Below are 22,590 nucleotides of genomic sequence, written 5' to 3'. Positions count from 1 at the left end.
ATGATCATGTTGGATTTTAATATTCAATCATCTTATAAACTCTTATGTGTAATCTTTATATTTAATCATGTTTTTATTTAGGAATTTTTCTATCTTTATGTTTAATTATTGTTTTTATTTTTAATTGTTATATTTATATGTTTAATTTTTATTTTTTAAGTTTATTTCTAGTATTTTATGTTAAGTTATTCTATTTAATCATTCAATATATAAAAATTATATTTCACTAAACAAACAAAAAAAATTATATTTTTTTATTCCTAAGGATTCCAACTTCGGATTCACCATTGTACACACATTTTTCACAAGAGTCATTAACTTTTCAAAAAAAAAAAAAAAATTGATAATTTATTACTAAGGACACCTCTAAGGGGGTTAAACATATGGCCTTTGAAGTCATGTCACAGTACTCTTTTGAACGATCTCAGCATTAATTCTGAACGATCTGTACCTAACTGGAACAAGCAGAGCAGCATGAGATGATGAGTCTATTAAGCCTTGTGTATATACACTTACATACGTTTCCAATGTTTTTTCTCTACACCTGTTAATCCTACTCAATTTCATTTGATTAAATTGCATAAGTATCTATGCAGAACATGATATATTGTCACATAGGATAACAAGAACAATTTAATAGTTTTATTTATAGTGTACGATTTTTGTAGCATAACATACTACAATGGACGACGGTCTTTTAAGACTTTTTAGCTCTTGTTAGATAAAGAGAGCACGGAGAGTGAAGCGACGTCGTTTTTGGGTAAGGTTTGGAGAAGGTATGTCGCTGGTAGACTACGACGATTCTTCTTCATCCGACGACGATGTATTACCTGCTGCGGCGGAGCACAAGGAAGCTCTGCCACAATCACAACCGCAACAGAAACTGAAACCCTCTCCAACTCCTTCAATTACACGGTGAGTGATTTTAGGGTTTCCCAATACTTGGATTTTCCGATTACGAATCTGTTCCCTTTGTCCTTGTTAATTTGCAATTAAAGCGCCGCGTATGGCGACTTTGATTCATATAGCTCATGTTCTCATCGTTGATCTTTGTATTTTGTATGCTGAAGCAGAGGTTTTCGATTCATATTAGCTGTAAATTTCCCTTCAGACATATCAAGTGCTGTTCTTGTCTTAGAATAGACACGAATGCTTACTCAAGTTCTGAAATTGAATACGATTAAGCTCAAAGCAGAGTATTACAGTCCAAGCTGGTTTAAGTTGTAGTTGACCGTTTGTGTGTTTTGTTAGGAGATGTTTAGAGGAGAAGGAAGAAAGTGGAGAGCTTCCTCAGCTACCAGATGCTTTACTTCTTCTGGAGTCACCGAGACTCACACATGTGAGTGGAAATGACCATGCCTCCGTTGTTGCAGCTGCAATGGCCGAAAGTGCATTACGGAAACGAGAGTTCAATGGGAAATCTTCTTCTCTTCCTCGTCGTTCCAAGCTACCAAAGGGGAATCTGCCTCATTCTAAGAATAGCCCAGATACTTTGGGTAATGTGCTTGTGCCTCCTCAGCTCAAAGGAAGGTTAGTCCGTGAAATAGGCCTTGTTTCATCTCAATATTTCACTTTATTATATCTCAACAAACATATCAAAATTATGGCTTATATGTATCTGCAGGAGTAATGTTGCCACAGAAGATATGAGCAGGCTTTTTGTGAAAAAACGACTAGACTCCTCCAAGGAAAGATCTCCTAATCAGGAATAGTATCGTTATATGGCTCTTTCTTTACCCGCAGAAAAGAAAATCAAAAACTTGGTTTAATCTCAACGGTTTAACCTAGCTCTGTTCTTGATTGGTTTAGCCTTAATTCCCACAAGTGTCAGGTGCTTGAAGTTTGAAGTTATGCGTATAAGTTCTTTTTTCAAAAGTTTAAAGCATATTGTTTTCGAGTGTTTTTTTTGTTCTATTATCACGTAAGTTTCCTACAAGCAATTAACAATGTCGGAAAAGACAATGGGAAAATAAATTTCACGGTAATTTCCCAACAGGTTAAAAAATAAAGAAAGAAAACCATCTAGGTACGTTGTAACTTAGGGAAATCGGATTTATTTATCTCCGTATTTTTAATATAGATTTATTTGATTATAAATTACGAGAAATCTTATTATATCCAACAAATTTATTTGTGAGAATTCATATTTGAGGATTTTATTTAAATTTTATCGACTGTTTTATAAAATCCAATTTTATTTGCATAATGTTAAATTTATAATAATTTATATGTTTTAGAATTCATAACCAATATTTTCTGATGTTGAGATATTAATAAACCATTAATTAAACTACAAACAAAAAATATATTAATAAACCAATAATCAAACTATAAAACCAAAAGGAAAAATACTTTCAACATACATTTTCAGTTTTCACAAAAATATATTAAACTTATAAATATTGTTGAAAGTTAAACTAGAGCGGTTGGTGGATACAACTTGTATTTTTATTATTGCAAGCTCTTTTTGAAAAGATCAAAATAAAATATTCCAGAAATGCTTAGACGTCATCGTAGACAGTTGACTGGCGAATCCGGCAATTTGCATCACATTCCACGTTTTCAGCGAAAAAAGGCGGGCAATATCTAGGGCCAGTAATGGAGTCATACATTTCCAAAAAAAATATATTTCTTCCTTAAGTAACCATAATCAACGGCCTACAATCCATTATCATTAAAGTCGACAATCTAACGGGCCTACAGCTTCCGACCACGCTAAGGAGCGTCACACCAGATTAATCCTATCACTACTTGCGGCCCTATCTCCCGAGCCAATAAAAGGGCAACAAAAATATCCGCAGCTCTTCTTCAACCACAAAGACAATTCTCTCGTCCTTCGTCTTCTTCGCTCATTGAGTTTCGCTTTGCCATCGCTTCCTCTCGGTGAGTTTAGCTTCCTCCCAGATCTCTGAATCGCTTTAAATCTCCTTGTTTCCCACTCTTTGTTCATCTAAACCTTAATCGATCTGATTCATTATTATCAACAAAGGTAAAATGATACAGATCTGATTGTTTCCCAGCGTATTTTGCGATTGATTTGAATCTTAGATCCGTGGCTAGAGTGTTAATAGATTAGATCTGTATAAAAGTTTATTCGATCTGATTGTGTAGATCTAGAAATGATTCGTCTCTGTTGCTTATGTACGGATCTTTTGCGTGGAGAGTTTCCTGCTTGTGAATTTGATATAGCGTTTGCATCATTTGATAGAGTTAATACTGGATTGATATATTACTAGATCTCGTATTTGTGTAGCTTATTGCATGTTCATCCTTAGCAGTTACATAATATATATATATTTTTTTTTTTTGCAGAGGTCAAAATGGTTGAACAAACTCAGAACCCAACGATTCTCCAGAAGGCGTCTGGCCAGCTCATGCGTACCGGTGTTGTTTCTCAGGACATTCACGGTTACACTTCCTCTTTCCAGAGGCGTGCAACGTACGGAAACTACTCCAATGCTGCGTTCCAGTACCCTCTCGCCGCCACTTCCCGGATTGTGGCAACTACCACCACCTCTCCCGTGTTTGTCCAAGCTCCAAGTGAGAAAGGATTCTCTAGCTTTGCTATTGATTTCCTCATGGGTGGTGTTTCCGCTGCCGTCTCCAAGACCGCTGCTGCTCCTATTGAGCGTGTCAAGCTTTTGATTCAGAACCAGGATGAGATGCTTAAGGCTGGCAGGCTCTCTGAGCCTTACAAGGGTATTGGTGACTGTTTCGGCAGGACCATTAAGGATGAGGGTTTTGGTTCTTTGTGGAGGGGAAACACTGCTAATGTTATCCGTTACTTCCCCACTCAGGTTTGGTTAAGTTTCACAGCTTTGTTTCTAATAAGTGTCTGTTACTCCCTTACTGATGTATCTTTGGCTTTTTATAGGCGTTGAACTTTGCGTTCAAAGATTACTTCAAGAGGCTTTTCAACTTCAAGAAGGACAGGGATGGTTACTGGAAGTGGTTTGCTGGTAACTTGGGATCTGGAGGTGCAGCTGGTGCCTCTTCCCTTCTCTTCGTGTACTCTCTTGACTACGCACGTACCCGTCTCGCCAATGACTCCAAGGCTGCCAAGAAGGGAGGTGAAAGGCAGTTCAATGGTCTTGTCGATGTCTACAAGAAGACCCTCAAGTCTGATGGTATTGCTGGACTCTACCGTGGATTCAACATCTCCTGTGTTGGTATCATTGTCTACCGTGGTCTCTACTTTGGTCTGTACGACTCTTTGAAGCCTCTTCTCCCTGCTGACCTCCAGGTTTGTTTATTTGATATACATCTTAGAAACCCAATCCTGTCTTGTCTTGTTTGTTTCTAATGTTGTTGTCTGTGTTTCCTTTGGGTGATTTCAGGACAGCTTCTTCGCTAGTTTTGCTCTTGGATGGCTCATCACCAACGGTGCTGGTCTTGCATCTTACCCAATTGACACAGTCCGTAGAAGAATGATGATGACCTCCGGTGAAGCCGTGAAGTACAAGAGTTCGATGGATGCCTTCCAGCAGATCCTGAAGAAGGAAGGACCCAAGTCACTCTTCAAGGGTGCTGGTGCCAACATCCTTCGTGCCATTGCAGGTGCTGGTGTGCTCTCTGGATACGACAAGCTGCAGTTACTTCTTCTCGGAAAGAAGTACGGATCTGGATCCGGCTAAGTGTGCTAGCCAGCAGTCGCCATCACCATAAAGCTTCGGCTTTATTTTTTTTTCTCGATTTTTATTTGCAGTTTCAAACTTTTTTTTAAAAAGGATCAAGATGTTGATGAAATCTTTTACCATAAAACTTAGAGATGAGCATGCGAAAGCTTATGGTTTCGACTATAAGTTTTTTCTGATGGAATAAATTTTTGTATTGGAGTTCGACTCCTTTGAACCAATTTTATGATTACCAATTTTTGTTATATTAAGCTTGACTGGTTTAAAATATTTTTGAGTATTTCAAATTGCTATGGCATGTTTGTCTGTTGTAATTTAAAATTTCTCTACTGCATTTGCGAATGTTCACGTAATCAAACAATCAAAAGGGTCGTCGCATGGTGTTACAAAAAAGACATTGAGATGTGTAGACAAATAACAAAATAGGCTGCAAAATAAAACCAAATTAGATTGTTTTTCCTCAAAGACGTGCCTTCACACACACTGCACTTCCTGACAATTGTCTTTTTTTTTGTTCATTGGCACGTTCCTAACACTATTTTGTCAAACGGTGTAGTCAGTGACTGAAGAATAAATCGTTAATGATGGCGCCGTTAGTCAACTCCGCTTCGTATTAAAATTATTTTCTTCTGATCTCTTATTCTTCTCTTCTCCGGCGACCTTCAACCTCCTTCGAATCTGTAAGCTTCAAATTCTCTTTATGTCATACTTCAAAATTGATGAACCAGGAACTGAGTTAGTCAAATCGATGCATTTCTGGAACAACTGATTTACTCTTGTGTTTTAGATGGCTGGATCTTAATTTGCAAACTAGTATCAGCTTATGCTTCTTACTATTCACATTTCATTCCTTAAATTGTATTTGCAGAAATGAGTTTGTGAGCCGTGGAGGAGGAAGGCGTCCACTTCAATTTGTCCGAGCCAGGCACACAGATAACTGATCGGGAGAATAATAGAAAACAATGGGGAAAGCATCAGCTCTGCTTCTGTTTCTCTTGAGTTTCGGCTTCTTCGTAGTGACATATAATCTCTTGACACTCATACTCCACAACAGATCTAACTCAGATGGAAGTAGTCCACTCCGAGATCCTATCGTCCAAATGCCTCACGCAAACTCCCAAACCTCTCCAGCACCAACATTTCATGTCGCCTTAACAGCTACAGACGCTCCTTACAACAAGTGGCAGTGTCGTATTATGTACTATTGGTATAAACAGAAGAAAGCTCTCCCTGGTTCAGACATGGGTGGGTTTACCCGCATTTTGCATTCCGGTAATACCGATAACTTGATGGATGAGATACCTACGTTTGTGGTTGATCCTCTCCCTCCAGGTCTTGACCAGGTACTTTTTAACTCTCTTCACTTGGTATGGGGCTTATCTAATGTAATTGAATCTCTCTTTGAAGGGTTATGTTGTGTTGAATAGACCGTGGGCGTTTGTGCAATGGCTTGAAAGAGCTACAATCATCGAAGAGTATGCCCTGTCTCTCCCTTTGCGATAAAAATATTTTGACTGTTTGCTGGAATCTCATGGTTGTTTAATTTTTTGGTGTAGCTATGTGCTGATGGCAGAGCCTGATCATGTTTTTGTTAACCCTCTTCCTAATTTGGCTGTTGGAGGACGCCCAGCTGCTTTTCCGTTTTTCTATATTACACCTGAAAAGTTCGAGAACATTGTCAGAAAGTATTATCCTGTGGAGATGGGCCCGGTTTCAAACATTGATCCCATTGGCAATTCTCCTGTTATTATAAGCAAGGTTAGATTTTTGATGATAAATATATAAAAAATATGTTATGTTTGTGTTTTGTGATATTACCTTAGCCATAAAAAAAGACTTGATGTTGAAATGCATTTTGCTTTGTTATGCAGGAATCACTTGAAAAGATTGCTGCTACGTGGATGAATGTCTCGTTGACAATGAAAAACGATCCAGATACTGATAAGGCATTTGGATGGGTCCTGGAAATGTTAGCACTGCCAAACAATAATCTCTGTTCATATATTAGGTCCTTGACCATCATTGCTTTCTGACACACGTCTATTTTGTGTTTGATAAGGTACGGTTACGCAGTTGCCTCTGCTCTGCATGGGGTGCGGCACATACTTCATAAGGATTTCATGATCCAGGTAGGAGTCGACCTTTTTGCTGATTGATGTGATGATAAAAAGATCTTTGCTCCGTGTCCCTAAGTGCTCTCATTATATCTTTCAGCCTCCATGGGATCTGTCTACCAAGGGGAAGTATATCATCCATTACACTTATGGTTGCGACTACAACATGAAGGTGATTTCTCTTTGACACTTTTGTTTCTGGCAAATAAATTACAGAAGAAAAAGCTCGTGAAACTACTAAGTTTTGTTACAACCTTCTTATACATGGTCATAAAAAGTATTGTTATTTGAGTGATCCACCATCTCAGAGCTCCATTTCAGTTTTACTTAAAAAATCAGTTTCATAAATACAGGGTGAGTTGACTTATGGCAAAATAGGAGAGTGGCGATTCGATAAGAGATCACATCTGCGAGGTCCTCCTCCGAGGAATATTTCCATGCCGCCTCGTGGTGTTCCAGAAAGTGTGGTATGTTATATACCTGTCACTTTATCTAATCCTAGATGCAAGGAGTTATTTTCTGTAAGGTCCTTTCATAGCTCAGAAGGGAACTTATTCGAATGTAGTTTGTCAACTTCCAACTTCCAAGACATATGCACGAGTCTGTTTAAGATAGTTTCCAATGTCTTTAGGAGTTACTTTTTCTTATACATGGTATATACTACTTTTATGGACAAGAAGTGTGTGATTGAGCAGCCAAACTCAGAATGACTTGCCTAAAAATATATTCCGTGTCTTGTGTGTTGTGGTAATGCAGGTGACTCTTGTGAAGATGGTTAATGAAGCTACTTCAAATATCCCAAATTGGGACACTCTCTAACTCACATCCGCAAGCACACACGGCTTATTTTGTCATATGAAAAGTTAATTTTTTTTTCTCTTCTACTTTCTTTCGGTTAATTGATGAACTCAGAGTAAATGATGCAATCTTGTTTTGATTTTGAGACAATGTTCAAGACATCGTCAGGTGTTAGTTAGATGGTGAAGTCATAACCAGACGATCCAGTCTAAACGACAATCTGTCCAACTAGACGGAGTTAATAGTTCCGTCAGTCACCTCTATTTATCCGTGAATTAAAAATTAAATTAGACGGAGTTAATAGTTCCGTCAGTCACCTCTATGTATCCGTGAATTAATAAATTAAAAAAGATTAACTTATCCATCTCCTTCCTCAACCCCCATCAGACACACTTCTCCTCCTCTTCTTCTATCCTCTCTGAGCAAAAAAATGGAAGTGGCCCTCCTCTCATTCTCTTCTTCCTTGTCTCCTCTCTGCCACAACCGAACCTTAACCCTAACTCCCAAATCCCCAAACTACCCTCGTCACCTGACCATCAGATCCGCCGTCTCTCGTTCCAAAAAGGAAGAAACCGTCGAGACAGTCAAGTCCCACCTCGAGAACTGCCACCTCCTCGCCGCCATCAACTACAAAGGCCTCACCGTCAAGCAGTTCCAAGACCTCAGGAGAACTCTCCCGGATACGACAAAGCTCGTCGTCGCCAAGAACACTTTGGTCTTCAAAGCCATCGAAGGCACCAAATGGGAAGCTCTCAAGCCTTGTATGAAAGGCATGAACGCTTGGCTCTTTGTCCAGACCGATGAAATCCCTTCCGCCATCAAACCCTACCGGAGTTTCCAGAAGGAACGCAAGCTCGAAGACAATGACTTTGCAGGTGCCGTCTTTGAAGGTAAGTTCTACGCTCCGGACAACTTCAAAGCTCTTGAGACCATGCCTACTCGCGCTGAGGTATACGCTAAGATGCTTGGAGCTCTGCAAAGTCCGGCCATTAATCTCGTCTCAACGTTACAAGCACCGGCTATAGAGGTCATCATGGTGTTCAAGGCTTATGTCAAGAAGCTAGAAGATGAGAGTAATGCTGCATAGTCTCAGAGAATGTAATGTACTAAGCAAAGCTATTCAATTTTTTGTTTGTTAATGACTCGAGCAGCAATTATTATTATTACAGTCATTGTCTTTTATTGAAATGTTGCTGCTATGCATAAAGATGGGTCTTGTTTAGATATACTTAGAGAGGATAGACTCAACCACTCCCTGAGCTATAGGGTGATAAGTTTCTCGAGCTTCTGCAAAGATTTGTTTGGCCAGTTGCTTCTCTTCGGTTCCACCGGTTTGTGCGAGAGCAGTGAAGAGTGTACGCAGGTACAGCATCCTTCCCACCGATTTTAAAGTTTTCTCCACTTCTCCGTGGTACCCTTTGCACTTGGATGAGATTGCAAGTTTTAGAAATGACACCTTCACTTCGTAGTCCTTTGATTCTGCTAGTCTGTAACGCTTGTCCAAAGCCACGACCTGATTCACCAATGTTAGTTATAGGTTTGGAACCTGATTCCTGAACTTGTCTTGTTGATTACAAACAAGAATACAAGACACAATTCTAAGCAAGAGAACTACTAACTCTTCCAATTTCCACACACATTCAATCTCTCAGTACCCACTCAGCTTCTTTCTCCTCTACTTGTGCACTTAATCCAAGACTAACTATTGAACTAACTAACTGTTACTTAGGCTGTTGTGGGCTTATTAATAATAATGCACATTGGCTGAATCTATTTCTATAAACAAATGCACCAAAGAGCTTCCCATTGTCCTAAAGTAAGAGACGCAAAAGGCTACCTGAGAAGGTTCACATGACTTGGGAAGATTCTCCAAGTAGAGCTCCCATTCCTGTCCTTTCCACTCAGCAACCTCATCTTCACTTGGCATCTTTCCTTGCTTAAACACTTCTGCAAGGGATATGATCTTTGTGTAAATGGCTGAGACTGGTTCATATGCATCTTCCGGTATACCAACACCCTCAGTCCACAATTGCAGGTTGATCTCTTTCTCTATGCCAGGAATGTTTGCTTTCAGGAAGTCAAGGAATGTATCTGTATCAATCGACTTGAACTTGAAAGTAGCAATGTATTTCTTGAGGAATTCATCAAAAGCAGTCCTCCCAACCTGAAACATTTTCCCGTAAATAGATATTAGACCGTTACATAAGAGAACACCAAAGTGGATCCACTCAACAAACCTGGCGTTCAATTCTCAACACAAATTGGAAGCCTTTTTCATAGGGAACCTGAGAGTAAACATCATCAGGATCAACACCTTCTTGTTTGTTCTTCAGTTTAGTAAACTCCAAGTTATCTTTGAACCGTTCCATCTCATCGTTTAAACCCCTCCAACCAATGCCCATGTTCAAAGTAGCTATATCTGCTCCTTGAACAACCTCCACAATCCTCCTCTCTGCGTAAGTTGTAAATCCCTATTTGCCATAAACACATGAGATCATCAACAAAGGCAAACGAATACACATATCCTATTCAAAGCTAACACATGTTGAATCAAACCTCGTTCAACCAGAAATGCTCGTTGTTGATGTTGGTGATCAAGTTCCCAGTCCAGCTATGAGCGAGCTCGTGAGCTACAACTTGAGCACCAGTGGCGTCCCCTTTGATCACAGTGGGCGTCAAGAACACCATCCTCGGATTCTCCATCCCTCCGTAAGGAAAACTCGGAGGCAGCACCAGCAAATCAAATCTCTCCCACTCGTAATCGCCAAAGAGCTTCTCCCCTTGCCTGATCATCTCCTCCGTCCCTGCAAACTCCAACGCAGCCGAATCAAGAACTTCTCCAGCAGCTGACTCAGCATACACCCGAGTCCTGGGCCCCACTTCCCTAAACCCTAACTCCCCAACCGCAAACGCGAAAAGATACGGCGGGATCGGCTGCTCCATCGCGAACTCCTCAACAACCCTATCCTCCGCACACCACACCACCGACGATAATACATCGAGATGTTTCGCCTCTTCGAGAACGGGAAGCCTGCGACGGACGTGGCGAGCGGACATGACGGCGGAGAGAGGACTCGGGATGTTCATAACGACGTCGTAACGGATCCTCGCGGCGGGGGTGTCCTGGCAAGGGAAGATGGATCTGGCGTGGATCGCTTGGCACTGTGTGTAGACGTACGGATGAGTTTTCGAGAAGGTTTGGAGCGGGGAAAGCCACTGGAGAGCGGAGGCGGAAGGGGAAGTGGAGTAGAGGATGAGGACTCGAGATTGGCCGGCGAGGACGACGACGACTTCGCTGCCTTTGATCGGATCGGGGCTTGAGGAGACGGAGTAAGGGAGAGGGGCGAGAGTTTGGGGATGGAGGATGGATTTGATTGAAATGGAGCGGGAATCGAGGGAGAGGTTGCCGGAGAAGGAGGAGGAGAGGGTGAGGAGAGCGGAGGCGTGGATGGTGGAGGTGTTGAAGTCGAGGTAGAGGGAGAGGGAGACGTGCGTGGTGAGAGGGTGGGAGGAGTCGGTGAAGGAGTGTGGATCAATGGGTGCCATTTGCTCTGAAGCTGGAGAGTTTTGGATTTTTACGATTCGGTTTTGAGAAGTGGAGAAGTGATGTAAGGTAAGTATTATTAGTGTTTCAAAAAAAAAAGCTAAGTATTATTACTTTAACTTTCTCTCTCAAACCCTTCTCTCTTAACTTTCTCTCTCGACTTCAGCTTCCGTGACCTCCGGCGCGTGTGCCCTACCACCACCGTCGGAGGGTTTCTTTTCCCATTCGCCTTGTTTTGCCTCTTCTTCCACCTATGTCTATCCCTCTGATATGTCGACTCCCTCTGGAGAAATAGTCCCGCCGGCGAAAGCTACCGGTGTTCGTTCTAGATTTCTGGAGATGTCACGAGGTTGGTGAAACGTATGTGGTTAAGTGGTCGGATTTTTAAGGTTCTTTGTGGGTTCCAAGTTTTCCCCTTTCTTGGCTCACGTTGTACGAAACTGCCTTTCGGTTCTCGATAGCAGCAAGGGGTGAGGATGGTGTCAGCTCGGGTTGTCTCCGTTTTGCAGGTTTCCTCGGTGGTACTACTTGTCGAGCGGGTATTTCCCAGTCTCGAGGCTATTTCATTTGAATTTCTTCGACAGTGCCGGTTTGTTTAGCGTGTTCAGGTCCAAAGAGCCATCTGGAGTTAGTAGCAGTTGTTGTCTCGGGCCCGTCTTCTTGCTTGTTCTCATGTTAGTTTGTATTGTAATTATCGGCTTCAAGCTTCATGGACTTCTAGCTAACGGGTTCGGAGCCGATTTTTGGGATTCCCCATGACTAGGGCTTAGACGAGAGAGACGGTTGAGTTGGGGATGGCGGTTCCCTCCAATGGTAATCTCCGTTTTCGATCTTCTGAATCTTGATCAATGGTGTGAAGACAGAAGTGTCGGTAGTTCTCAAATCTGTGTGTCGGCGTCTTTTTGAGAAGGAAGAGAAGAGGCAGTGGTCGGCTTGCCTTTCGGTTAAGTCGGCGTCGTTGGCCGCAGATCTACGGTGATGATGAGGGACCGGGAACGGACCCTTGAGCCTAGATTTTTTTCCCTCCCGCTGTTTTTAGCCTACTTTTTCTTGTACCTTAGGGATAAGCCTAATCTATTGCTGATGATTGTTGTTTCTTCGTCGGTTAGCCGGAAGCCTTGTTTCGGTGCCCAGTTATGGGTTGTGTTTTTATTATTAATATTAATCATAATTAACAAAAAAAAAAAAAAAAAACAGTGGAGAAGTGATGAAAGTATGTAAAGCGGGAGAAAATAAAAATTAAGAAATGTTTCTCTTTTGCTGGTGTTGAAACGAATATATTTTTAAGAACCAATCAAATATTTAGTTATTATTATATTAGGAATAATAATTTGATTAATGGAGAATCATAAGAGAGCATAAAGTTGGTGAGTGTTGAAGAAACCTTTTTAATATCAGTAGGAATCACTTTTGGTGAGTTTTGTTATTCTTAGAAGTTCATATAATAGTATGTTTGATGATCACTAAAAACATCATTCAAAAGAAGCACAAACCATAAAACACATGAGATTTTTATATCTCTTGTGTACTAGTTAAGAAGCATTACTATCTGTTATATGTCATTACTAAAATGACTTTTTAAATTTTTAGAGAAATATGTTGTTTTATCAAAATATATATACTTTTCATAAACTAAGTATAAAATTAATTAATAATCTACAAAAAAAAATATTTTTTTCTTATTTTCTTAAATAAAAACATGAAATCATCTAGTTTAATTAAATTATATATGATAAATAATAATTTTGAATAATAAATATTTGATAGCAATTTGTATATCATATATTATTTTGCCTGATTTTATACCATTAAAATAAATTTAACCATTATATTAATCATATATATAAAATGTACATTTTTTTTTCTTATAATGTTATATTTTAAAATTTCAAAACAACTATGAATTATTAAAACAGTTAAAAGCATTACATTAATAATGTAAGTAAAATCTCTATGAGTCTATTTAAGTTGCTGACCAAATATAAAATTAATGATCAATGATTTAAAATTTTGTTATAGTAAAATGCAAATGATAAAAAAATATAGGGGTTGAAAGTTTCATTTAGAAGATATTTATATTAAAAATATATATTTATTTTAATATTATTTTAATTAAGCTATATACCATATATAGAAATATTTTAATTTTAAAATTTAAGAAATATGCATTATATTTGAACTGATAAAAATTAAATATTTATACAATTTTAATTTGATCAAATTATTGAAATATATTTACATATTTACATATTTACATATTTTTATTATTTTTTATTTTTCTTTAAAAGTATTTGTTTAATAAAATATCTCACTGAGACAGGTTAATAGTAAAATCATTCAGAAGAAGCACAAACCATTCAGATGATTAAAAAGAAGGTTAGAAGTAGCCATGGACATTCGGGTTTTCGGTTCGGGGCAGTTTGGTTTATTTTGTTTTCGGTTCGGGGCAGTTTGGTTTATTTTGTTTTCGGGTTGGGATATTTAGGAACCAAACATTTTTGGATTGGTTTGGTTCGGGCAATGTCGGGTGCGGGTCAGATTTTAATTTTTTTATATAACCTGAGGTGGAACCGTATTATAAATAAATAGGGTTTGGTTCAGGTTTAAAGCCCAAAAAACAAAACAATCCCGAAAATCCGAGTTAAACCCGAAAAAATTCAAAAATATACGGGTAATTTGGGTAGTTATTTTTTGTATTTTTTATTTATAATTATATTTATATATATTAAAATTTTAAATAATTAATATTTTTAATATATTCAAAATATTCAAGTACATGTTTGGTTCTCAATTCGGTCCCGGTTCGGTTTCAGTTTTCGGATTTATAAATATAGGAACCGTTCGGGTTTTCGTAATTTTTGGTCCTGTTTTGGTCCTGGTTTTTCTGTTTGGTTTCGGTTTTCGGATAATATGCCTTGGACTGGTTAGAAGCATCCACTGTGACAAAAAAAGCATCCTTAGTGAAACATGATTATGTTGACTGAAACCCAAATAGATGTTGACACTAGGTCTAGACGTTCGGGTATCAGTTCGGGTTCGGGTCGGGTGCTTCGGATTTTCGGGTTTTCGGATGGAGAGGTACAGAACCCATTCGGGTTATTTTATACTTCGGATCGGGTTCGGGTTATTTCGGGTATAACCGAACTGAGTAACAAATAATAATTTTTTTTTATGTATCTTTGATTTGACTCCGTGAGACCAGAAACAATATTGTTGAAGTTAAAAGATTGAACAGCTTAATATAAGATTTATGATCTTTCTAATTTGTTATTATGTTGAGGAACACAAGCATATATTCTTTTTCTTCGTGTAATTTCTATTTGTATTATATTGAATAGAAAATGGTAAAGAATTCATCTATTCATAAATCAAAATCAAACAAAAATCAAATCTGGATAATATGAATGTTTGAGCTCATGCTTGTGTAAAGAGCAAAGAGAAAACAAATCGCAAACCCTCCTTGTAATCAAACATAAATCAAAATCGCAAAGTATAGTGATTCATATATGTAATAGGAATAAAATGAGTGAGTATGTGAATATATACGTTGAAGAAGGAGAAGACGGAAAGATTGATGAGAATGGAAGATGTAAGTTTTGGGTTAGTAATATATATATATATATATATATATGGGTACTTCATGTAATTGGTTCAGTATCGGATATAACCAATCGGGTACGGGTATCCGGACTGGTTGAATCCTGAACCCGTTCGGTTTTTTTTTTAACTTCGGTTCAGTTTCCGGATCGGTTCGGGTTTCAGTTAATATGCCCACGCCTAGTTGACACAACGCCCTCATTTGCTCTTAATAAAGGCCCATTCAATTGTTATTATTTTCTTTCACAAGTCAAAATATTTTAGACCAATCTCGCAGACATCACTTATTCATATTCATATTCGGGTAATTCTGGAAGTTCTTTTTTGTATTTTTATTTATAATTATATTTATATATATTAAAACTTAAAATAATTAATATTTTTAATATATTCAAAATATTCAAGTACATGTTTGGTTCTCGATTTGGTCTCGGTTCGGTTTCAGTGTTCGGATTTATAAATATAGGAACCGTTCGGGTTTTTGTAATTTTTGGTCCGGTTTTGGTCCCGGTTTTTTGGTTCGGTTTCGGTTTTCGGATAATATGCCCTGGACTGGTTAGAATCATCCACTGTGACAAAAAAAAGCATCCATAGTGAAACATGATTATGTTGACTAAAACCCAAATAGATGTTGACACTAGGCCTGGGCGTTCGGGTATCAGTTCGAGTTCGGGTCGGGTGCTTCGGATTTTTGGGTTTTCGGATGAAGAGGTGCAGAACCCGTTCGGGTTATTTTATACTTCGGATCGGGTTCGGGTTATTTCGGGTATAGCCGAACTGAGTAACAAATAATAAATTTTTTTATGTATCCTTGATTTGACCTCGTGAGACCAAAAACAATACTGTTGAAGTTAAAAGATTGAACAGCTTAATATAAGATTTATGATCTTTCTAATTTGTTATTATGTTGAGGAACACAAACATGTATTCTTTTTCTTCGTGTGATTTCTATTTGTATTATATTGAATAGAAAATGGTAAAAAAATCATCTATTCATAAATCAAAATCAAACAAAAATCAAACCTGGATAATATGAATGTTTGAGCTCATGCTTGTGTAAAGAGCAAAGAGAAAACAAATCGCAAACCCTACTTGTAATCAAACATAAATCAAAATCGCAAAGTATAGTGATTCATACATGTAATAGGTCATAAAATGAGTCTGAGTATGTGAACATATACGTTGAAGAAGGAGAAGACGGAAAGATGAATGAGAATGGAAGATGTAAGTTTAGGGTTAGTAATATATATATATATATTTGGGTACTTCGTGTAATTGGTTCGGATATCGGATATAACCAATCAGGTATGGGTATCCGGACTGGTTGAATCCTGAACCCGTTTGGTTTTTTTTTAACTTCAGTTCAGTTTTCGGGTCGGTTCGGGTTTCGGTTAATATGCCCACGCCTAGTTGACACAAAGCCCTCATTTGCTCTTAATAAAGGCCCATTCAATTGTTATTATTTTCTTTCACAAGTCAAAATATTTTAGACCAATCTCGCAGACATCACTTATTCATATTCATTCCCGGATTTGGAATCTTCGAAAGATCAGTATTTACTGTGTTGATGGAGATAGTAAGAGTATGTTGTGAACCAAGTCGGATGTGTACAAAAAGCGATTCTCTCGTTCTAACATCTTTAAAACATACAAAAACCTCCCTGTTTGGGTACAATAGAGAATAGACTAAGCATTCATTTGGACAAATGTGTAAATATTTTATTTGCTATTTCTTTATGAATTTCAGTAGATATTTCAGTTGTTGTTGCAAATCGCTTTCACCAACATTGTTCACGTGATATGAAATGCCTTAGAAACAAAACAATTGATGACAAAAACTCCTACGTTGAGAAAAATGAATGGTAAAAAGAAAAGAGAAGTGTGGCTTTATTGGATAAGTTCATGTCCTTTGTCCTGGTGCCATTTACAGAAGCCTTCCTCCAAGGCACATTTCATCCATGCATGACGACAATTCTCTACTGCTTCAGGAATTGTGAGCCATGTCCGACTCCTCATCTCCTGTTCCGGCCATGAGTCCAGCTCTTCCTTCACATACAGAGCGTACATTGACGCTTTACACAATCCTTCAGGGCAAAACTCGTCTTGGTGAGTCTTGCTTTTGAACTCGTATTCTCCCAACAAATCCTGCAAGTTTGAAATCTACAGGTTCAGTCCAGCTTCCTACTAACAATTACAAAGCCAATATGTAGCCAGCACCGACTGATATACTCATGGGCCAAACTGGTTCTGCTACGGTTAAACTTCAAAAGATCTGGAAAAAGGTTGTGATAAAAAGGGTTCCCACCAGTAAAATCCCGCGAACTCCAGCTTCTTCGACAGCTTCTCTAGCTGCAGCCTCCCTGACAGTCTCATCATTCTCCCACCCTCCCTATAAATCAAATTACAATGGGGATCTGAAACCTTAGTCAAGAAAGAAGAGAAACAGATGTAATGAATCTAAAACAAGAAGCTTTGTTGTAACCTTTGGAAACAGAAGTCCAGGTCCACCAGAAGAACTGATCATCAACACTTGAACCACTTTCCCACAGTCAGAATCATCACCGACTTCTTCCGAGTTTCTATATCTAAATGGAATGCACCTGAACCAACATGAGTCATGAACCAAAGATCAGACAGAAGATATAGGCACTCATATGAACCAATTTATAAGAGCAATCAAGTTCCTATAACCATTACTCCCAATCGCTAAAACATTTCATGAACTTATATAATTCAGTTAAGCAATCATACCATTGGAATAAGAAACTCAGAAAATCAAGGAATACACAGAGATCAATTCAAATCAAATACAGTACCCGGCAACGAGACGGCAGCCATTCTCGTACCGTTGCTGGAGCCGACCCGTACGAGCGATCAAATCACACATCAGTTAAAGAGAGATTGAAAAAGTATTTTCGATTCTAAGATCCAGTACAAATTTCGAGTTTGCTACAACAAGTTTAAGAGAATGCTGAAACTTCCTCCTGCTCTGGATGAATACAAATGCGACTCGACCTCAACCATCGTCACCATCTAAGATTCCAATTCAAGAAGAGATTCGATCTGATCCAATGGCTCTGATGGGATGGGATGCGATCTAGGGTTTCTGCCCGATGGATCAAAGATTTGTATTATGATTTTTTGGGATGAGAGAACTCGACAATAACAGTTTCCTACTATTCTCGTTTATCGTAAACCGCTTCATGATAACCGGTTTATAACGCTCGTACTATAAAATAACCCGCTTCAAACCGAACAGTCTTTTTTTTTTTTTTTTTTTTTTAGTGAAGGATAGAGAAACAAACCGTTTGTTTTCAATTCCACAATATCTGTTTTTATTCTATCAGTAAAGGATTATCTTTCTCTAGTTAAGTAATAAACCAAGAAGATCGTGATGTATACAAAATCGCAACCCACTATACACAGTGAAGCTACTTTACATTATATATAATGCCTTATTTTTCACCTGACAACAGTGCCTCTTTCAAAAGAGTGTTACCGGGTTGAATATCACTGTATGATGAGTTGTTGCTGCTCCCGTTATTCCCGAACCTCCTCAAGAAACTTGGTTCCTTCTGCTCTTCAGAGTTAGAGCTCTGTACATAAGTAAGACACACCTGTACCGCGTCATGCACTCTCACAAAGTACCATTCTTTTCCAACAAGCTCAACCATTCCTGATCTCGCTATTGTCATGTGCACATCTTTGTTCGGGTTTGATATCGCTAGCTGAATATCCCTTGCTTTGTACTCCTGATACAATTCTTTCAAGGCTTCCACTGCGCTCGAGTCTATGTGAGTTACAGCTGCCATTTGTTTGTATTTATTTTGGTTTAGAGATTTCTATATTCCCTCTTCAAAACATTTTGATGAATAGTTCAGACAACAGAAAATTTTATATATACAGGGACTTACGAGACATTTCGAGGATAACAAAGGATATTCTCTCCACCTCTGGTCCTCTGGTTGTGTATTTGTCAACAGCTACTTCATATTCTCTTAGTCTGCATTTTGAAAAAGACGGCTTGTGATTCTTTCTATAGATTCACACCATAAGATATAAGCATGTCACTTTCACCTGTCCTTGATGTAACTTATGTTGGCAAAGTAAATAGGAGAATCGATTCGGACAATCACAATCCCATTGTATGTGTAAGCCTCGGGATACTGCTTTACGTTTCTGTACACTGTGGTGCCTGGAAGACGCCCCAAGACAGCTACCAGGAGAACATTCATGACAAGAAATGAAACCAAGTTAGAAAATAGACACACACTCTTAGAACGCATGTGATCGGGAGACAATTGAACAAAATTCCTCATACCAATATGAGGGTTTGCAGACTCGTGGATGACAAAAGCTAGGGAAAAGCCAACCTAAAATAGAAAGTAGTACAACAGCGTGAGTCCTTAGAAGCCATTGCTCAGAACTCATATATACACACATTAGTTATGTGAACCCGAACATACTAAGAGTCTTTAAATACTCACACCAACAAGGACACCGATCTCTATTCCGAAGAACAAGGTCGTGGTGCTAGTGATGGCCCAAAGTGTAAAATCCCTCTTGTCCACGCGCCACAGGAAGATAGCTTCATCATAGTCCACCTATAGTTAAACATCCGGAGAGTGTAAGTTAAAAAAAGAAAAGAAGAAGCAAACTCATCTTTGGCCCTTGGCAGGTGGGTTTATTTGAACTTACCAAGCCACTAACAGCAGAGATAACTATTGCTGCCAAAGCACACTGTGGATTCGAGAGAGAGATAAGCAACAGAGTCAAAGTTAGAAGCCAGAATATAGTTTCGCAACTCTTCAAAGTTTCGCAAAGAGCAGCAAGTACTGTAAACTACAATATTCACCACATGCAGACAGACCTGTGGTATGTATTTGAACACAGGTGTCAAAAACAGTAGAGAACATCCAATGATGATTCCTGTTATGAGTCCTGATAGGCCAGTCTTAGCTTCACTTTCATTATTCACAGCTGACCTAGAAAAGGATCCTAATTTTGCATTTAGGACATCCACAGATTCGTCAAATTTCGGTTATCAACTGAAAAAAAGCTGTGTACAATAATATGGAAATAGCATTTGGCAATTTTGATGACTTTCATCATCTCAAGATAACGTACCTGTAGCTGGGTATGCTGAAAATAACGACCCCAATATATTTGCAACACCAAGACCAAACAACTGTTAAGTGAGGGGAGGAACAGTTGAGCTTGCAATGAAAACAGTCGTAAAAGAAAACGAAAAAGAGCAGTTATACTCTCTAGTGTTACTCAATTTTGCTTTAGTCAAGCAGAATACCTCTGAATTTGAATCCAGCTCATATCTGTTTTTTGCTGCAAGTGCTTTGGCAATTCCCACAGATTCCTAAAAGAAATGTAGAACTACTTCATTACCGAAAAACAAAACATAGTATCAATTGACATGCGTTACTGCATCCGAGTCTAGACAAGAAATTATCTTCTTCTTTATTTCCTTAGGAAGTTAGATAGACATATCTATCCATTTATGGTTTCTCGTGATTAGGTGAAGCTGCCATTTCCATATGCCCATTCCGATAAAAGTACTAATGATATTGATATCTCACCAAGATGGCAACACCAGTAATGAGAGCTGATGTTGGAAGCAATGTTTTTGCATGATCAAAACTTCTTGGGAAAGAAAATGTTGGAAGGCCCTGAGGTATTTCTCCGACCTGGAACATACTAGATTTTGTTATTATTGCATACACTTAACCACTATGAAGCGCAACAAGAAAAACTACACTAAATATAGTTCGTCCTTCAGGGATCTGACCAGAGAGATGGAAGGTGGATGGAACACTTTTGCAATGGTTGTACCAAGCACGATTCCAGTGAGTGGCGCTGCTGCTCGTAAGAACTGAAGTTCCTTCTTTGCTTTCCCCTGCCACGAAACACCATGACCTTATATTATTATCATACTAATAAAGGAAAATGATGTTCCCTGGTAACTCAATAAAGAAAAAGGCTCATACCACATGCTTCATTACTTGAAGGATTACTAGAATGAGAGATCCCATCAAGAAAGGTGGCCATTGAAACTACAAAATACAGAAAAAGATTCGTCTAAACAAACTAAGAATAAGTAGAAACAAAAGGCTTTCGGAGCCAAACTGATTTTCCATACAATAATACATGCAAAATCAACATAGCATGATGATCCAAAATACAGTTTCAGCTAAATGAGTATTAAGGGAGAGCCAGATATACTAAAAAACCCAATCAAAAGACCTAAGCCAAATAGAAAATCTTTTTTTTTTTTTATCCTCAAATGTTCAAAAGCTGAAAAAGGAAGATTCACCTTATCAGCTCCAGCTATAATGCTCTCAACTAGTGGCACAATCTTGCTGCTCCTGGCAATGCTATACCCCAGGAAATATTTGACTTGAGATAATCCAATCACAATGGCCGAAGCACTTGTAAATCCAGATATGACCGAGTGACTAATGAAACGAATAAGCCATCCAAGCCTATATTCAAACACACAAACAAGGGAGATCCTCATGAAACAGCAGCGAACAGAGGATTTTTATTATTTAAACACTACCTTAAGAGCCCCATGATACACTCCAAGATTCCAACCAAAAGCGCCAACAAAATGGCGAGCTCAATATGCAACTCCTCAGACGAATCAGCTATATCCCCCAAGGCATTGGAAACGAGAAGCGACACCAATGCTACAGGTCCAATCGCAAGCTGACGCGATGATCCGAATATAGCATACACAAATATAGGCACAAACGATGAATCTGCATCAAACATCATAACACACACAATCAATCTCAACAAGATTAAGATCGCAAGAGTTTGTTAGTTTGTTATGAGAACGAAACGCACATAGGCCGTAGATTGGTGGAAGGCCAGCTAGCTTCGCATACGACATCGCCTGGGGGACGAGCATTACACCGACGGTGACACCGGCCATGAGATCGAGCTTGAAGTACTCGTTCCCCCGGTAAGTGCGAATCCATCGGAAGCAAGGGAAGAGAGTATCGACCCAATCGAGGAGGCTCATGCGCTTGATCTTCGCCGTCCATCTGGAGAAGATGTCGTCGAAAGGGATGGAAGGAGGGCGAGCGTCGTCGGAGGTGTCGGGATGCTGGAGCGGGATTACTTTTACGGGTCGGGTCTGACCCGGAGTCCTGGGGGAAGAGGATGAGCCGCTCCCGGATCTTGAGAGGAGGCTGTTCAGGTCCTTGACGCTGAGAGATGCGTAGGACATAGCTGTGGCAGTTTAGAAATCGTTGATGGTGAGAATGAAATACAGTATGTTATGTATGTGAAAGAGGAATGGTATCATGATGATGATGATCATCGTTTATCACATGTTGATTCGAAAAAAGGGAAAGCTTATTTATACACTAGTGGTGGTCAATTTTCAATTATGTTTCAACGAACTTAAAATAAACTTTTTTGTTTTATAAATAGAATCAACCTTGACTAATCTCCACGTCTTTGCTTTGCTTTGCTTTAAAAAAGAAGAATATCTTTGGGTCTGATTAGTAAAATGATTATGTTGATATGCCTTGAATCTGGATGTTACATCTAGGCGATGGATGTTACATCATGTACATCATACCGACTCGGTTGCATCAAGAGCGTTGCATCAAGTTATTATGGATGTTACATCTGATCGTGGGTTTAAGCCCATGAGTCCGTTTAGTCTAGGGTTTTAGATGCGAGATGTTACTATATATATCTTGTATTCGAAGTAACTCTAAACTTGCACTCTGTAAACTCAATATCGCCTCCAATAATAAGATCTCTCTTTGCCCGTGGACGTAGTCAAGTTGGTGAACCACGTTAAATCTCTGTGTCGTTGTTACATCGCTTTTATTCATTTGTTTCCGCATCTGTTCCTTCTCACAATTGTTACAACA

The 22,590-nt window shown here is 38.9% G+C and overlaps 7 protein-coding genes across 7 annotated transcripts; 4 read left to right on the top strand and 3 right to left on the bottom strand.

Moving 5' to 3' along the window:
• Positions 1 to 671: 671 nt before the first annotated feature.
• LOC106316222 lies at positions 672 to 1,914 on the top strand. The gene is made up of 3 exons (XM_013754091.1): positions 672 to 915; positions 1,252 to 1,530; positions 1,625 to 1,914. Exons 1-3 carry the CDS (start codon positions 779 to 781, stop codon positions 1,710 to 1,712), a joined length of 504 nt encoding a protein of 167 aa, XP_013609545.1. The 5' UTR covers positions 672 to 778; the 3' UTR covers positions 1,713 to 1,914.
• An 891-nt stretch (positions 1,915 to 2,805) lies between these two features.
• LOC106318873 (ADP,ATP carrier protein 2, mitochondrial-like) lies at positions 2,806 to 4,855 on the top strand (the record flags this gene model as incomplete). The annotated part of the gene is given in 4 exon segments (XM_013757026.1): positions 2,806 to 2,883; positions 3,313 to 3,797; positions 3,875 to 4,243; positions 4,338 to 4,855. Coding segments are annotated over 3 exon segments (1,143 nt in total). The 3' UTR covers positions 4,635 to 4,855.
• Positions 4,856 to 5,184: 329 nt separating this feature from the next.
• LOC106318351 lies at positions 5,185 to 7,743 on the top strand. The gene is made up of 9 exons (XM_013756287.1): positions 5,185 to 5,314; positions 5,503 to 5,977; positions 6,042 to 6,109; positions 6,191 to 6,392; positions 6,506 to 6,603; positions 6,694 to 6,763; positions 6,849 to 6,920; positions 7,102 to 7,215; positions 7,505 to 7,743. Exons 2-9 carry the CDS (start codon positions 5,597 to 5,599, stop codon positions 7,565 to 7,567), a joined length of 1,068 nt encoding a protein of 355 aa, XP_013611741.1. The 5' UTR covers positions 5,185 to 5,314; positions 5,503 to 5,596; the 3' UTR covers positions 7,568 to 7,743.
• Positions 7,744 to 7,893: 150 nt separating this feature from the next.
• On the top strand, positions 7,894 to 8,728 carry LOC106318352 (50S ribosomal protein L10, chloroplastic). The gene has a single exon (XM_013756288.1). It carries the CDS (start codon positions 7,977 to 7,979, stop codon positions 8,631 to 8,633), a length of 657 nt encoding a protein of 218 aa, XP_013611742.1. The 5' UTR covers positions 7,894 to 7,976; the 3' UTR covers positions 8,634 to 8,728.
• LOC106318350 (leukotriene A-4 hydrolase homolog) lies at positions 8,649 to 11,158 on the bottom strand. The gene is made up of 4 exons (XM_013756286.1): positions 10,103 to 11,158; positions 9,784 to 10,017; positions 9,384 to 9,710; positions 8,649 to 9,059 (listed from the first exon to the last, which is right to left on the bottom strand). Exons 1-4 carry the CDS (start codon positions 11,090 to 11,092, stop codon positions 8,766 to 8,768), a joined length of 1,845 nt encoding a protein of 614 aa, XP_013611740.1. The 5' UTR covers positions 11,093 to 11,158; the 3' UTR covers positions 8,649 to 8,765.
• A 5,391-nt stretch (positions 11,159 to 16,549) lies between these two features.
• Positions 16,550 to 17,824, bottom strand: LOC106316282 (nudix hydrolase 16, mitochondrial-like). The gene is made up of 4 exons (XM_013754158.1): positions 17,503 to 17,824; positions 17,169 to 17,286; positions 16,992 to 17,075; positions 16,550 to 16,831 (listed from the first exon to the last, which is right to left on the bottom strand). The coding sequence occupies exons 1-4, from the start codon at positions 17,571 to 17,573 to the stop codon at positions 16,574 to 16,576; spliced, it is 531 nt and encodes a 176-aa protein (XP_013609612.1). The 5' UTR covers positions 17,574 to 17,824; the 3' UTR covers positions 16,550 to 16,573.
• A 159-nt stretch (positions 17,825 to 17,983) lies between these two features.
• Positions 17,984 to 22,030, bottom strand: LOC106312992 (sulfate transporter 4.1, chloroplastic-like). Its single transcript, XM_013750708.1, has 15 exons — positions 21,548 to 22,030; positions 21,258 to 21,459; positions 21,012 to 21,180; positions 20,686 to 20,751; positions 20,487 to 20,594; positions 20,278 to 20,385; positions 19,992 to 20,057; positions 19,814 to 19,874; positions 19,557 to 19,684; positions 19,385 to 19,426; positions 19,174 to 19,290; positions 19,008 to 19,059; positions 18,764 to 18,902; positions 18,601 to 18,689; positions 17,984 to 18,491 (listed from the first exon to the last, which is right to left on the bottom strand). The coding sequence occupies exons 1-15, from the start codon at positions 21,930 to 21,932 to the stop codon at positions 18,142 to 18,144; spliced, it is 2,082 nt and encodes a 693-aa protein (XP_013606162.1). The 5' UTR covers positions 21,933 to 22,030; the 3' UTR covers positions 17,984 to 18,141.
• Positions 22,031 to 22,590: the final 560 nt, after the last annotated feature.

Source organism: Brassica oleracea, chromosome C9 (assembly GCF_000695525.1).
Source record: "Brassica oleracea var. oleracea cultivar TO1000 chromosome C9, BOL, whole genome shotgun sequence".
Classification (NCBI taxonomy): domain Eukaryota; kingdom Viridiplantae; phylum Streptophyta; class Magnoliopsida; order Brassicales; family Brassicaceae; genus Brassica; species Brassica oleracea.
This window is presented reverse-complemented; position numbering and strand designations above follow the sequence as displayed.